This window comes from Aethina tumida, chromosome 1 (assembly GCF_024364675.1).
Source record: "Aethina tumida isolate Nest 87 chromosome 1, icAetTumi1.1, whole genome shotgun sequence".
In the NCBI taxonomy this organism is placed as follows: domain Eukaryota; kingdom Metazoa; phylum Arthropoda; class Insecta; order Coleoptera; family Nitidulidae; genus Aethina; species Aethina tumida.
In genome coordinates, this window is record NC_065435.1 from 40,950,315 (window position 1) to 40,964,949 (window position 14,635).

Sequence of the window (14,635 nt, forward strand, 5' to 3'; positions counted from 1 at the left end):
TATTGAATATAAAATTATTATTAGGAGGAAACAATATTAAAATTTATTATCCATAATGCAATAACAGTTATGTTAAACAAACGTTTTCTTCAACAAAAAAAAAAACTTCCACATCACACAAATAATTTAAGTAATAATTATAAATGAAAGTAAGTATATAACTAAAGAGTGTCATTTTCGTTTTGCACTTTCCCTGCTAACTCGCACGAACACACCGGTGTTTAAAAATAAAAAAAAAAAAACTAATAATTTTCGTTTTGTTTCTAGGGCACCGATGACGGGTGGGGAGGTAGCAGCTCCCGTGGTAGAAGAACGATGAGCTCGGGACCCCTGTACAGGGGCTACACCGGGCCACGGGCCTAAAAAATGCGGGAGGAAGAGCTAGAGGTAGCCCTAAAGGTAAGCAGTAAACATTTATATGCACAACCGTCGTGTGGCAATACCGGAATAATACAGAAAGTAAACGTACACACTATAACTTGAAATTTTAATATTTATGTACGCCTCATTAAATGTCAAGAGAAGCCACTTGGCAAATTACGTTTCCAACAAATTTCCACTTTTAATTTATTATAATGATTGTTTTACCTGCTTGATGGATGCTTTTATGTAACCGTTTACGTATGTTATGTGCATAGAAAATATGCTTATTAGTTGCGGTGAAAATATTGCCGGCAATTAGTTGCTAATTAATTATTCTTATTTGGGTTTTACTTTCGTTTCAGGTGGTGATTGTGGGCAATGGTGGAGTAGGAAAGTCTAGCATGATCCAGCGTTACTGCAAAGGAGTTTTCACCAAGGATTACAAAAAAACCATAGGAGTTGATTTTCTCGAACGCCAAATCGAGTAAGATATTATTACATAGTTATTAAAATTTTTATGAATTACTCCCACCTCGATGGTTAATTATTCGTTGCTTAACTCCATTTATAAATGTCCACGGTATCATCAATGGAAATTAGGGCTTCGATTGCTCTAATTAACGGTTCCTGATTTGATTGATCGGCATTATTTGTTGGTTGTCTATCATTTGCTTCACTAATTAACTCCCATAAAATGTGTTCATTAGCTTAAAACACCTGACTAAACACGTGGAAGGAGTGGACTTTTTGTTGCATTTTTTTCAGCCGTTTTATTGGACACTAATAGATTTTTGATGTCGTTTAAACAAATTAGACCTGTTTTAAAAATCATAGAAATTTAACGGGACTGTTATGATAATTTTAGGACTTATGCCATCGAGCTAAACTATCAAATTGTGTTGATCACGTACTAATTAGTAACCATTTTTTAATTATTACACATGAATAATATACACTACCTTGTGTAAACAAGATATAAATTAAACCACATATGCCAAACTGAATATTAATTAAAATAAATGTAATAAATCATTAAAATGAATGCACGGTTTCATGGTTATACACATTTACTGAACTTTAATTGCATAAAAATCAAACTTGGAACAGTTAAAGTTCTACCTAAAACATATTACGTGACATTTATTATTACCTCATCACATTTCATTGGAACAAAGCAATAACAATAAGCCGAAGATTAACTTGTACCATCTAACAATACGAATTATTTAAATCCACGTCCATTCTAATTGGGATAGTCAACAATAAATTGATACACGATTTATAACAGATCCATTGTTTCGACGGCACGCCAATTTTCTTTCCTATCGTTTTAACGCCGAGGCGTGTACGAAACGGGATGAATTCTAAATCGTGAATAGATTATTATATATTACTTATATTTCCTGATTTGCAATCGACTTTCACCGCGATGCTCCTTTTTGTGTGTCCTGAATTTGTTGTTTGTTCGGTCCGTACGACTTCCGCGACCACATTCTGGCGATCGGCCAGTTCTCAAAGGCGTTACAGGCCTTAAATACGGCCAATTACAATGGCAATTATAGGACGCTGGTTGGGAAACTTCCTTGAAAACGTCCAGTGTTCTGGGAATCATAAAAACACAAAATCTGTCGTTGAAAACTTTGAAAGTTACTGTTGTGTTGGTGAAGAAAAACTAAAATAAACTGGAAATGGGCAGATATAGGACGGACAACGCATTTTATTGGATAAAAATAGGAAAATCTTGACTGTGACCTCGAATTTGTTTATTAAAAGAAAAATTGGCAGAATATTTTTGGAGGTAATTGTTTGGAACTGAAAATTAGTGACTGTCATCATTGAGATGTTCCATATTAATAATGAGGTTCAAAGGAAACGTTGTTAAATTGCCTAATTATATTTGAAATAATGGCCTACATGTTTTCTTAACGAATTAAGTTGTTTTGTTAAAATGCACATTAGTTATGTTGTGTGATGGATAACTATTTCAGAAAGCATTTTAAAAAACAGTTCGAATGAGTACCCACACGATGGGTTTAACAGATATGATCTTCATCAGATTATGTTTCAAACACATGATGTGGGTACTCATTACAACCATTCTCCGGACCAGGTACTACGAATTGAATTATATTCTTCACAAGTTCGAACATATAATAATAAATAAATCTCAACGACACATAATAGTGGAATGAATAAATTTATCGTGTGCTAATGTGCACTACACAAAATTAACGCACATATTTTAAGTAAATTTTATATCGGCTTTTGAAGCACCACAAACCGATAAATCAGAGTCGCATATTTATAGTAGTCTTAAAATTAATGACACGCCGCAATTTGGCAAGAACAAGTGATAGTTAATATCGTTTTGACTTTTATTACGGTCTTGAAATAATAATTGTCCAACATGTAACCTTCTTCCGTATTATAAAATAAATTCATTTGCAATTCCGTTAGTTGGATGAATTACCTCAATTATTTCATCACTCGAGACGTGCAAAATTTTCTCCAAACAGTAAAAACAACAACGCGGTGTTAACAGTACCCATCGCAGTCTGTAATTATTTCAAATTGATTAGTTTTTCTACTAAACATTGTGTTACTGTTACCTTCCATTAAATGTATCAGTGGTTCTTGTTTTATGTTGGACGCTTGTGAATTTCAGAGTGGACGGAGAAGATGTGCGACTGATGCTGTGGGACACCGCAGGTCAGGAGGAATTCGACGCCATTACCAAAGCCTATTATCGGGGAGCCCAAGCCTGCGTTCTGGCTTTCTCCACGACCGACAGGGACTCGTTCGAAGCTGCTCATTCCTGGAAACTCAAAGTTAGTACCCCGCATAAAAAAAACTGGTTATTAGATATCATATTCACCGTTAATCTGAGCATAATGTACTTTTTCCACTACAATCATCAATTTGATTAATTCGCTTCTCCTGGGATCCGTTTCTGCTTGGTGGGTTTTTTGAATGAGTAAAATTACGAAGCATATCAGATGGCCGCACTGATCGCGCACACCGTATGTAAAAATTTTGAAAGCTCGTAATTAATTTGGGTATTTGCATTAAACATTCATTGTCCGTCCGTTTTATGGCCACAAAGCGTGGTACGAACTTTTATTGTTCAACAATAAGCAAAATGAAACAGAAGTAATTGACGCGATATGTTTCAGGTGGAAAACGAATGCGGCGAAATTCCTACCGTCATTGTACAGAACAAGATAGATCTTATGGACCAAAGCGTCGTGAATCCGTAAGTACCGAACCACCTAATGGTTACCATTCCGTTCAAATTTCTGATGCAGTCCTCTTGGGGCGACTCGAGTGCGCCAACCGACTTAAAATCGTGTGAAGAGGCGTCGTTAAAATTCTTTAGAAAAGTACCCGAACAATGGCGACTCATGAGCCATGAATATCTCATAACGAGCCATTGATTTTCGAATCAGGTCCGCATCAAACGATTTATCTTGTTGTTTTGTTAGTGAGGAAGCGGAATTGTTGGCACGAGCGCTCGGATGTAGACTGCTGAGGACGTCCGTCAAGGAAGACGTCAACGTGGCCGCCGTGTTCCGACACCTGGCAGCGAAATGTCTGCAAGAACTGCGGGATCCAAGGGACGATTACTTCACCTCCCCCACACCACATCATCCCAACTCCCTCACCATCAGTAAGCTCTCAATTCTTATTGTTTAAGTGGAATGCTCAAAGTACTATTTTGCGAACGTTGCATTTTGAGTAATCGTGGATCGTGAGTTTAAGCGTAAATAATTTTGCATGAGTAACGATCTCTGCGAACATTAATAACCGCAGTCAGATCTCACTTGTCGTTAGACGAATTAGTATTACACCGTTTCGGAGCAACATCAAAGTTTCAGGCGTATAATTAGACTGTCCAAAACACGGCCAAGAATTCGCCGAAGAATTTAGATCTGATTTTTTCCCGTATAAATAGACCGGCCCGATGGAATATATTTTTAGTAGCCGCATTATAAACGCATATGACCATACATGGAGGTGCCGTTGATCAGCTATTTCATCGTTTTCTCTTTTTCAGGTGCCTTTAGCCCTAGTCACTCTTCCAAAAACCACAATGGAACAATAATTTTGAGGCCGAACAAGCATAAAAAGAAGAAGAACGTGTTGAAAAACGCCTGTAGAATATTGTAAAGTAGTTTGTTTTTAATTTATTCAACGGAACACATTTTAGGGTGCTCAACGCAATAATTTTTGCAAAGACTGTTGATATATTGTTTTGTGTGGTCCTGTAAATTTGTTATTGCCATTATTTCGTAACAGGTTTTTCTCGTTCACAAATTGAATAGTACATAGGTTCTTAACAAAAAAAAACTGTGTTTATATTGTGTATATTTTGCCCAAAATAGGCCAAACGGTGAAGTGCTAATATTTTAACATTAATTTTAGTAAATTATCGTACATATCGTTAAATTCACTTTTGTATAGATGGATTTTAACATTGATTTTGGTTGTGTGTTTAGAATTTGATTTATCTAGTTGTAATATTAGTTGTATGTTTGTATGTATCAATAAAGTTAAGTACAGCAGTTCCGATATAATTTCAGAAGACTCTCCTGAAGTCCAAATTGTTTAAGAAATAAAACATGTCATTTCAATGTTCTTTTATATCTTTATTACGAAAATAACATATCTTAAACAAAAACAAGCAAAACTCCTATTGATTCTAAAAACAAATTCAACAAGGCAGAAGCGGAAACGTGCGTTTCCCAGAACAAAACATTTATAAAAATACAAAAATATATTGAGCAATGTCGTGAGATTTACTATCACAATCAAAATTGCACAACTTATTTGCACGAACATTTTTAGATTCCTACCCGTTTTATAATCTACAAAAAGGTACTGATGTATTGCATATTCTTTTGCTTTTGTGTCAACAATGACCAGTTACTCAAATGGCAGCAGCTGCTTGAATGTGTCGTTAAGCAAAAGAAATATTCGTTTTGATTACTGTTTTTAAGATGTATATTGCACAATTAAAACGGTTGTGTTTAAACAAATAACCTATTAGATACAATACAATAAATAAATATTTTTATTCCTGCATAATCAGACTTATGTGTGGTAAGTTATTTTGTCTATCTTTACATTTAATGAAAATTTCAGTGTATAAATATAATTTACTTTTATGAAAGCTAGTTAAGTTACCGGTAATTGTTTCTATACAATTCACTTTAACTAGATTTTGATAATAAAAATATTGTGTCACTTTATATAGTTCTATCAGTCCAAACAAGCATTGAAGAATTTATTTACAAGAGATTTGCTATAAAAATATATGTTGTTCTTCACACTACATCCTTTAACATTTTAAATAAAGAACTAATAACAAAAGTTTGTTCTTCACAACTAAATAACCATTTCATAACTAACGTTTACTGAAAATTCTTCACAGCATCAAACAGTAAGTTTTGTTGCTGAAGCTTTTCTTTAGTTATATAATTTGACAAATAAACCAACTAAATACTGTATAGCACAACGATCAAATAAATACATAGGAATATGCATTTCTGCTTTGTACTATTGAGTGTAACTACAAATCTAGGATATTAGATTAAAGGTCACTGAAAATTACAAATCCTGGATGTTTGTGCAGTTTCTACGACTATTTCTGCTACAGTACTACTTAGTCCTTCTAATGTAACTACATGAATTAGTTGTTTGTTTACTGTTAAAATAAAATTATCACAAAAATTTGATACTAGAGAGTTTTAAGGGTGAATTTTTGAAATTTGAAGTGTTTCTATTTAGTTTTCATATTGCCTATTTACCAATTAACAGCTGGAACATGACACAGAAAGAAACCAATAGGGAAATAAGATCTTGAAACAAACAACCAATTTTGAGATTCCAAATTCATGCCTTAATGTTTTAAGTGAGCTGTTTCTTTTAAGATAAATTATTAGAGTTGTTGCCACTACAGTTTGAACATGCTACAAGTATTCGTACTTTTAAAAACTTATCAGTAAAATAAAACGTAAAAAATACTAGTAAAACATGTGCCTTTGTCAATTATAAAAGCACACCTATGCTAATTTTAAAACTCGAGATCATCATATAACGAATATATGAAATTGTTCGAGATAATATCACCATTCTACCCAACCATCAGCTGCCATCGCTGCTGTTACTATTGCAGTCCTCCAGTTCGGGCACAAACAACCTTCGGTTGTTGAACACCGGTCTTTTGCTCGACTCCGGCAACAGATTCATCAAGTCGGTCACCTTTTTTATGACGTGATCCGGCTTGGGATCGTTTTTCTCAAGTTTTTGATTGTTCAACGGCAGCCAAACGGTGCCGCCTAATTTTGCCTGTATGCCGCCCAGAATGTCCGTGTGCAACTTGTCTCCGATCTGAAACGAGGGTGACGGTCAACTAGAAAACGTTATTGGGTTCGATACTCACCATTATGGCCTGGTGCGGTTCAATTCCCACGTACTCGCAGGCCAAGTCGAATATTTTCGGGTGAGGTTTCTCCCAATCCAGATCTCCCGACACCAATATGAGGTCGAAGTATGGCTTCAGGTTTAGCTGATTGACTTTCTCCCATTGTGCTGCCGACGGACCGTTCGTGATTAGAACGAGAAAATAGCTTTCGCGCAACTTCAACAGCATATTCTCTATGTCGGGTGTCAAAGACAAATATTGGTATCGGAGTTTCAGCCATTTTTTGTAAGCTTCGTCTAAAAATATAAGATATTTTTTAATTGTGTCTGCGATACTTTTAAGGTGAAAACGATTTTTGTGGGGGTGTGAAAACTGTGACGAAATCCACAAATGTTGCCAATAATTTGTGCAATATTTGCCAATGACACGTTTTGTAAATGTTTAGGTGTGGAAATAGATATTTTTAAAAATTACAAACGCAATTGCTTAGGATTGCAATGGAAGGTACTTGAATAAAGAATTTGAGTTTTATTACAAAAGCCTTTATACACATATACAATCTTAATTATGAAATTTTGTCAACAATAATAGATAAAACTTCCAAAATATATTTTTGATGTAATTGTTTAAACATAATTACATTAGCATAACATATAAACAAAATTATTTTATATGAATTTATAATTAACAGTCTGACCAACCTTGATTAGAACATCTAAATCTAATCATAGATTTATTAGTCGATAAATATTGTGGAGGAAATTCTGGCCGCAGACCAGAAATTTACAGTATTATAATGCTATTGATTTCAAGTGTCTAAAAATATAATTGTTTGTCTGTTACATCAAAATGTCTCTGTCACCAACAAAACACATTTTAATATTGGTACAATTTTATTGTTTAAATCTCATTAACTACAAATTTTATGGTTAATGTCATCAACAATTGTACAGACAATTGAAAGTTATGTCATGTGTCATTTCTTTTTATCTTATTTTGTACGGTCAGTTTTTTAGTTAAACTGTTACATTTTTTTTCCGTTTACATCGTTTAAAATGTTGCTAAAAGTAATTACTCTAACCGGCACTAGCGCCACAGTCGATGTGGATCCGTTGGACAAAATAGTCATCATCAAAATACAACTGGAAGAGTACGAAGGGGTATCTGTCAACCAGCAGAAGCTGATTTTCGAAGGGCAACTCCTGGAGGACGAAAAAACCGTCGAGAGTTACAACCTCAAAGACGGCTCCATTCTGCATCTCCTCATCGCTTCAAGAGGTGGATAGAAGTGACGGCAATGTTTAATATTAGGCTTGTGAGAGCGTGCTACTCATGCCATATTATATTATATTCAATATAATATATTAATTAATAAAATCTGTCTTTCATTTTTCACCCATTTTGAGCAGGTAAGTGAACTAAATTAGATGTAAATGTAAAGGCTAGTTCTCTATAAAAGTGAATGGTTAAATGATTTGTTTCAAGAGTTACTTACCAGTATACTTATTATATTCGTCCCCGAGAGCTTGACTCCACAGATACTTTCTCCAAGAATCGAGGTCTGTTCTAGGATTGTCAGGACACAGCCTGAACTCCTTCAAGTAATGTTTGCATGCTTCTGTTGGCACAGAATATTTGTCCTTTAGTGTTTTGGATAACTGAAATGTGAAATTAAATGTTTGGTCATTTTTTTAATCCAAATAACTGTAGTTTCAGTTTTAACTAGTGTTAATAAATTCTAATACAAATAATTTAAATGGGTAAATAACTATTTTTATACATTAGACGAAATTTCCAACCCACAACATGTGTTTAAAGACAACAAGCGAATTTATAACTTTTAGAAGAATTTTAGGTCTGATATTTGAGGTTTTGCCAAATAAAAAGACAGTAATTTTAACTCACAAGTATTTATTGAAATCATTAAAGTAGAAAATACGTTTTCTATGTATAAAAAATTTGAATATACACTCTGTTAAATGCAAAAATACGTTACAATAATTTCCAAACAAAGCATATAAAAGTTGTTCATAAATAAAAGTGATTTTATAAAAATTTTAACATCCAACAACACTTGAGAATAACATAATACTAAATATTTTTTATAAAATTTTATAAATTATATAAAAGGAACATCTGAAACAATTAAGTTTAATCTCCAAACAGCTTCTTGCCCAACTCCATTAATCTGTGATTCCTGCACACTCTCAATGCCTCAGCCTTTTTCAAAACTTCGACGACGCTTTCGTTGGCGTCGACGAGATGGCACAGGAAATCTTCGTACGCCGATTTAACGTTGGGCGGCAGAGTGCCGATCTTCACCTTCTTTAACGTTTGAACGATCCCCTCGGCCCAGCCGCTTTCAATGGCGAACTCCGATATCCAGGGGATCTGAGCGATGACACCGGAAATGGTCTGCATGCCCAAGAACCACAGTTCCATGATTTCCATCCAGTGCTCTTTGTAGGACATCGACACCACTAAGGCGGTTGGGTCGTTCGACTCGTCGATGATGTAAGCGTTCCACAAGAAGCGGATTGTAGCCTGAATGTACCTGCAGATGGAGAAGTCGTTCTTCTTGACTTTACTCGACAGCTGCTTCAAGAGTAACAGTCCGAGCACAGCCAAGTTGCCGTGCAACACCAGATTCTCGGGTATGTCCTTCAGTTCGGGTAGATTCTCGAAGAGGAACTTCATCAGATCGTTGAAAACCTCGGAGTTCTCCACGTATTTGGCCTCCAGTACGGTGAGATTCATCAGAACGTTGCACGTGCTGATCATGGCGGTCCTGGAGTCCTTCATGTCCTCCAGCATTTCGGGCGTGAGCTCGGGCTTGGGTTGGTTGAGCATCTTCAATCGTTCGGATCTGGGCACGGGTGGCCTCTTGTAGTGCACGATGGTCCAGTGGAACTCCAAAAATTCGAGCAGCACTTTGTCCTCGTTGCTCTTCAAGATGATGGACCTGGATGGGTCTTCGACCGCCAAGTGGCACAGTCCGGGTAGGAGGATCCTGAGGATGTCCACGTTGCTCAGAGGGTCTTTGTCGATGGGGGTGCCGGCTTTTTCGGCGATTTTCCTCGCCCTGTAGGCGTAGAAGGTTTCGTTGGCGACTTCGAGGATGTAGGGAAGCAATTGGTAGACTTGTAGACGCATCGCCGAAGTTTCTTGGGCCAGCCAAGCGGCCAGAACTCGAATTGTGGCGCACACGAACAATTTTTCTTCGTTGGCCGGCTTGTTTTTGTCTGCCTTGACTTTAATTAGGAGATTTATGATGGCTGTGAACGCCCCCTTTAAACCGGTGTACAAAGTTTGTTTTTCCTTTTGATCCAGATCCAGCTGGTCTGTGGAGATGTAATTGATGCAGACTTCTAGGATTATGTAGCAGGCGGTGATGAGGTTGCCATTTGCTGCTGCTGCCTTTAAGTTTTTGCCGTCCAGTTGCATTCTGACTTCAATAGCAGCTAGTTGAATTAACAGTAAGAGCATTTGTTTGCCCTTTTCTTCATCCTGGAGGAGGAATTCCACACCAAGAAGGTCCAGTATGCTTCCAGCCAAGATTAAAGCAGGGTTTCTTTGTTGAGCACCAATTTTACTTTGTAAAATGTCTGATAGACCTTTGTACAAATACTGAGGCCAGGATTCAGTGTTGGCTGAATCTGATATTAATTTTCTGGGGCAGTTGTAGATTAAGGCATTTAATACTTCACAAAGTTCAAATTTCCTTTTGTCTTGGTCAGTTTCAAAGTCTAACGAGATTTTATTTACTAACGCATGGAAAGCCTTAGGATCTTTAGGATCCCAGGATGTCGCCCCTTTTCTGGCAACCAACAAAGCCATTATGTTAAGAGCTTCATCTGACTGAAAACTGGCCGAAGCATAAATATCACTCAGTCTGTCAATGCCTCCAGCATCCATGAGGGCTTTTTGACCCGGTTCGTACTTAGCAATGCCTTTGAGACAATTATAGGCATCACCGATAGCCATCAGATTGTCATCATTCTCCACATCATCAGCTTGTTCGACAATCTCCAGGAAAGTCTTCACATGATCCAAAATAGACTTTTGTGTGGCAATCCCTTCTTCCCCACAGAACACACTGAGAATAGACAAAGCAATAGACCTATAAATTGTTGGTGGACAGTCCACTGGTACATCATCGGTAAGCAACAATCTGTTGATGAAGTCGAAACCGATTGCTTCGAAGACGGCCTTCTTGGCGGCGGGGTTGCAGTCGCGCCCCTTCAACAGTTTGGTGACCATGAAAAGGGCGGCAAACTTCTCGGTGTCGCTGGCGGAGTTCTGCAGGATTCCGCAGCATTTCTTCACGGCGGGTGATATTTCGCCGGACATGGTTGCGTTCGATTTTTCGATCAGTTCACAACACACACAATCTAACTGGTTAACATTCGCGCCTAGTTAACACCAGAACGTGCGTTCGCCGACTGTGCGTTGCAACGCCGAGTAAAGGTTATATTTAGTTACGGGCTAAATTTTCAGTTTCTAAATTCGGTCATTTCTAGTGTTTCGTATCGCGCGTGTATTTTTAGATTTTCAGTCATTGACTCGCGGAGAGATTTCACCGAACATGCTGTGCAACGTGCTTTTTTCACTTTATTTACAGACAAATTTATTTTTGACGGGTGTACGCGTGCGCACACGAGCACGCATGTGCGTCCATCAGCTGATTCGTACCATAGAATCCCCATAAGTCTGCGGTAACCAAAAGTTTCCGAGCATGGGATTAACATTTGTTGGAGTCGCTCTTTTTCAGCCAGAAATTGCCAACATTTGAGACGGCACTATCAATTTTTTCGTAACAAATGTTTATCTACATTTAGTAATGTACAGTAACAATATTAATAAAAATATTACCAAATACGTACGACCTTGATAAGACGGATCAACATTTGGATTATTTACTTAATAATATTTATTTATTTTGGGTAATGGAACAAAACAGTCAGACCTAATCACAATAAATTGTTTTATTAGTTTGATTAACGAATGTTTGTCGTCGGGTCAATGAGTTAAAATTGATTTTTAATTACTTTGATTTGTCAACAAACAAAATGGTCATAGATAAATAAAGCTAAATGTACCCATAACTCCTTCTAAATTGTAGTTTAACATTATGACAACTTGGCACGAAAGTTGGAGAATCGTGCCATGACATTATGCAATGCCAACATTTTTAAATTGCGATTTTCGATGTCGATGCTACTGCCATTATTGAATTGTGTAATGTATATTATTAAACAACATACGAAATTAATAAATAAAATTTTATATTGTGTAACTTTGTTGTTGTTCGTCATTTTTAAAACAACTCTTATCCAGCTGTTTGACCATTTATTTATTATTGTATTTATTAAGTCTAAGCAAATAACTAAAAAAAAAATTCACTGGATAAAAATAAAATTTATCATTATTAATTGGTTTGTTGTTTGAACAGTAATTATAATATTTGTTAATTGTTGAAAATATTTGCAGTTTGTGGAAAATACAATAAACTTTATGTGTTAAATAATAACCTTATTTTTATATACATGGTGATTGATTTAATTTATTCATTAGGGGATTATATAGGACAGAAAAAAGTATTGATTTAAAATTTTTATATTAAAACTTAAACTACTTTTATGTGACGGAACTTTGTTATTTTTAATGTACATTCTACATTCTACATCTAAGTACAAATAATATGACTATATCATGACCTATACTTAGACCCAACAATTTTTAAGTTATTAATTTTTTTCTAAGAATTTTGACAGATTGATGGACTGACTAAAATGTTTCCAAAATCACAAATTTTAATGCTGAAAAGTTCATTTTTGGTGTACACGTTAATCAAGGATCATTCTATAAGTCATTATTATAGAAAATGCTAAAACATACATACACAGTTCCATTTAAAATGACAAAGTTATTGATGTTTTAATATACGCAAAATTAAACAAAAATAATGAAAACTCAGTATAAAATTTAGGAGTACTAATAATGACTCCTTATAGAATGGTCCTTGGTGAATGTGTATGCCATTCCAGCGTCCAAATTAATGACTTTATAGACATTTCACTTAGACCCCCAAAACTATCAAAATTTTTGAAAAAAGAAAATGAATAACTCTAAAACTATTGGGTTTAAGTACAGGATTTGGTATAGTCATTTTATTTGCAATTGCAAGTAGACTTTAAAAATCCAAAAATATACCGGATATTCTGTTAGAAAAGTTGATGTCACTTCTAGCGAAACCGGAAATTAAATTTAGTTCAATATAAATTAAAAAAATAGTTCAAATCAAGTATAATTGTTAAAAAAGTTTCACATGTATCTTTTTTTCGTTCTCCATAAATTTCTAATGAATAATGAATAAGTTAGGTAAAATATTTTCTTCAATTATATATTTGATATATATAAAGTTAAAATTGATTGAACAACATTATAATACATAATAAACTTATGTTGAATTATAATTTGTTTTAAAATTAACATTATTTAAAATAAAAAAAAAATAATTATATATTAAAAATTAATTGAATATTTAAAAATTACTATATATAATATTAATAATTAGAATAATATTATATATTGAATAATTTTTTCTTAGTTTAAAAAATACACATAAAGTTAGAAATATTATTACTTTTTAATTGTACATTTAGTGTCTATTAATTAAAATGTAAAACTAATTATATGTAGATTAAAAATCAATGAACTATTGTAAAATTTAATTATTTTTAATTAATAATTTCAATAATTGTCTATCATACATATCACATAAAAGATACTAATATATTTAAGATTCATTGTTTCATTATTATATTATCTCTTATATATATTATACAACATAATAATTAAAAAAATTAATTGAACACTGTAATTAATTATATAGTTAACGCCGCGTAAATCGTTAAAATTATTGTATGAACAATACAATAAAAATTAATTGTCTTAAATAATATAGTCAATATTTTTTATAGTATTTAATATTTATTAATTTTAATAATTATTAAATATTAAATACCTACTTAAAAATCTTAATAATTTAAATAAAATAAAGCAAAAATAAATATTAATATATTAATTATTACGTATTATCTACAGAAAGCCAATTTATTAAGGAAAACATATGAAAATAAAGGGTCATAAAATGGGAAAACCAGTCGTTTGGGAACCGCTGAATTCCGTGACGTCACAGCCAACGTTGATTGTCAAACGGCAACTGTACTATTCGGATTTAATAATCCAGGACAGTATTCCTAATTTTATTAGAACGAATCGAAATGGGAATCACAACCGAACAACCTACTGTCTAAATTTTACCTTGGTGATGGCCAAGTTATCCGCCTTTCGGGTCTCGATCAGCGTATTGTCTAGATCGAAAAATATCGCACGGAGCTGATTGTCTCCACTTTCATTGTCCATTTTCCACAACGTGAAATCTCAGCATGTTACGTTCAGATATACGATGCGGCCAGACGCGAGCACGTCAACGCCAATGAACCACTGGATGCGAGCAAATGTGCGGGCCCGCCGTGATCTCAGTGAATACTGGCCACTCATTCACTCCATACGGTCGGACGTATTCGTAATAATCAGCTGTAACCTCATCAATAAATTTCCCACCAAAATTGCGCCAGTCGGTTACGCCCACCCAGTCTTCCGAACGGACACAAATTCGTACTTAAATGGGGGCAATTTCGAACAGGTACGCCAATTCGGGGTGAACAATCCGTTTTTTCGTCGTCCTCGCACCGGTGGGGGGTCGGTTTTCGAATTCGGTGGCGAGTTTCGGGGTCGGCCGCGGTCGGTGTTTAAATTTTTAAATTGTACGCATCGTAGCTG

At 35.0% G+C, this 14,635-nt stretch overlaps 4 protein-coding genes across 4 annotated transcripts in view; 2 read left to right on the forward strand and 2 right to left on the reverse strand.

The window, feature by feature from the left end:
- The window catches only part of LOC109609652 (uncharacterized), a 43,258-nt gene extending 42,411 nt beyond the window's left edge, over positions 1-847 (forward strand). Inside the window, exons 2-3 of the mRNA XM_020026360.2 lie at positions 268-399; positions 726-847. Coding sequence (XP_019881919.2) covers positions 268-363 — 96 coding nt within the window. The 3' untranslated portion in view covers positions 364-399; positions 726-847. The remainder of the gene's footprint in view (positions 1-267; positions 400-725) is intronic.
- Positions 848-2,390: 1,543 nt separating this feature from the next.
- LOC109609632 (ras-related protein Rab-23) lies at positions 2,391-4,056 on the forward strand. The gene is made up of 4 exons (XM_020026332.2): positions 2,391-2,473; positions 3,029-3,191; positions 3,537-3,616; positions 3,810-4,056. Exons 1-4 carry the CDS (start codon positions 2,391-2,393, stop codon positions 4,054-4,056), a joined length of 573 nt encoding a protein of 190 aa, XP_019881891.2.
- A 642-nt stretch (positions 4,057-4,698) lies between these two features.
- LOC109609653 (N-acylneuraminate-9-phosphatase) lies at positions 4,699-14,346 on the reverse strand. Its single transcript, XM_020026361.2, has 4 exons — positions 14,114-14,346; positions 8,283-8,445; positions 6,806-7,083; positions 4,699-6,753 (listed from the first exon to the last, which is right to left on the reverse strand). The coding sequence occupies exons 1-4, from the start codon at positions 14,213-14,215 to the stop codon at positions 6,508-6,510; spliced, it is 789 nt and encodes a 262-aa protein (XP_019881920.1). The 5' UTR covers positions 14,216-14,346; the 3' UTR covers positions 4,699-6,507.
- Positions 8,679-11,414, reverse strand: LOC109609650 (neurochondrin homolog). The gene has a single exon (XM_020026357.2). The coding sequence runs from the start codon at positions 11,135-11,137 to the stop codon at positions 8,939-8,941; it is 2,199 nt and encodes a 732-aa protein (XP_019881916.2). The 5' UTR covers positions 11,138-11,414; the 3' UTR covers positions 8,679-8,938.
- Positions 14,347-14,635: the final 289 nt, after the last annotated feature.

Bases quoted from the DNA above. Each gene is read 5' to 3' on its own strand.
- LOC109609653 (XM_020026361.2), bottom strand. From the start codon at position 14,215: ATGGACAATGAAAGTGGAGACAATCAGCTCCGTGCGATATTTTTCGAT. The intron at 8,446-14,113 runs GTAAAATTTAGA...TTCACATTTCAG, and splicing joins ATAACTTGGCCATCACCAAG to TTATCCAAAACACTAAAGGA. The intron at 6,754-6,805 runs GTGAGTATCGAA...CCCTCGTTTCAG, and splicing joins AACCGCACCAGGCCATAATG to ATCGGAGACAAGTTGCACAC.
- LOC109609632 (XM_020026332.2), top strand. From the start codon at position 2,391: ATGGGTTTAACAGATATGATCTTCATCAGATTATGTTTCAAACACATG. The intron at 2,474-3,028 runs GTACTACGAATT...TGTGAATTTCAG, and splicing joins ACAACCATTCTCCGGACCAG to AGTGGACGGAGAAGATGTGC. The intron at 3,617-3,809 runs GTAAGTACCGAA...TTTTCGAATCAG, and splicing joins GACCAAAGCGTCGTGAATCC to GTCCGCATCAAACGATTTAT.
- LOC109609650 (XM_020026357.2), bottom strand. From the start codon at position 11,137: ATGTCCGGCGAAATATCACCCGCCGTGAAGAAATGCTGCGGAATCCTG.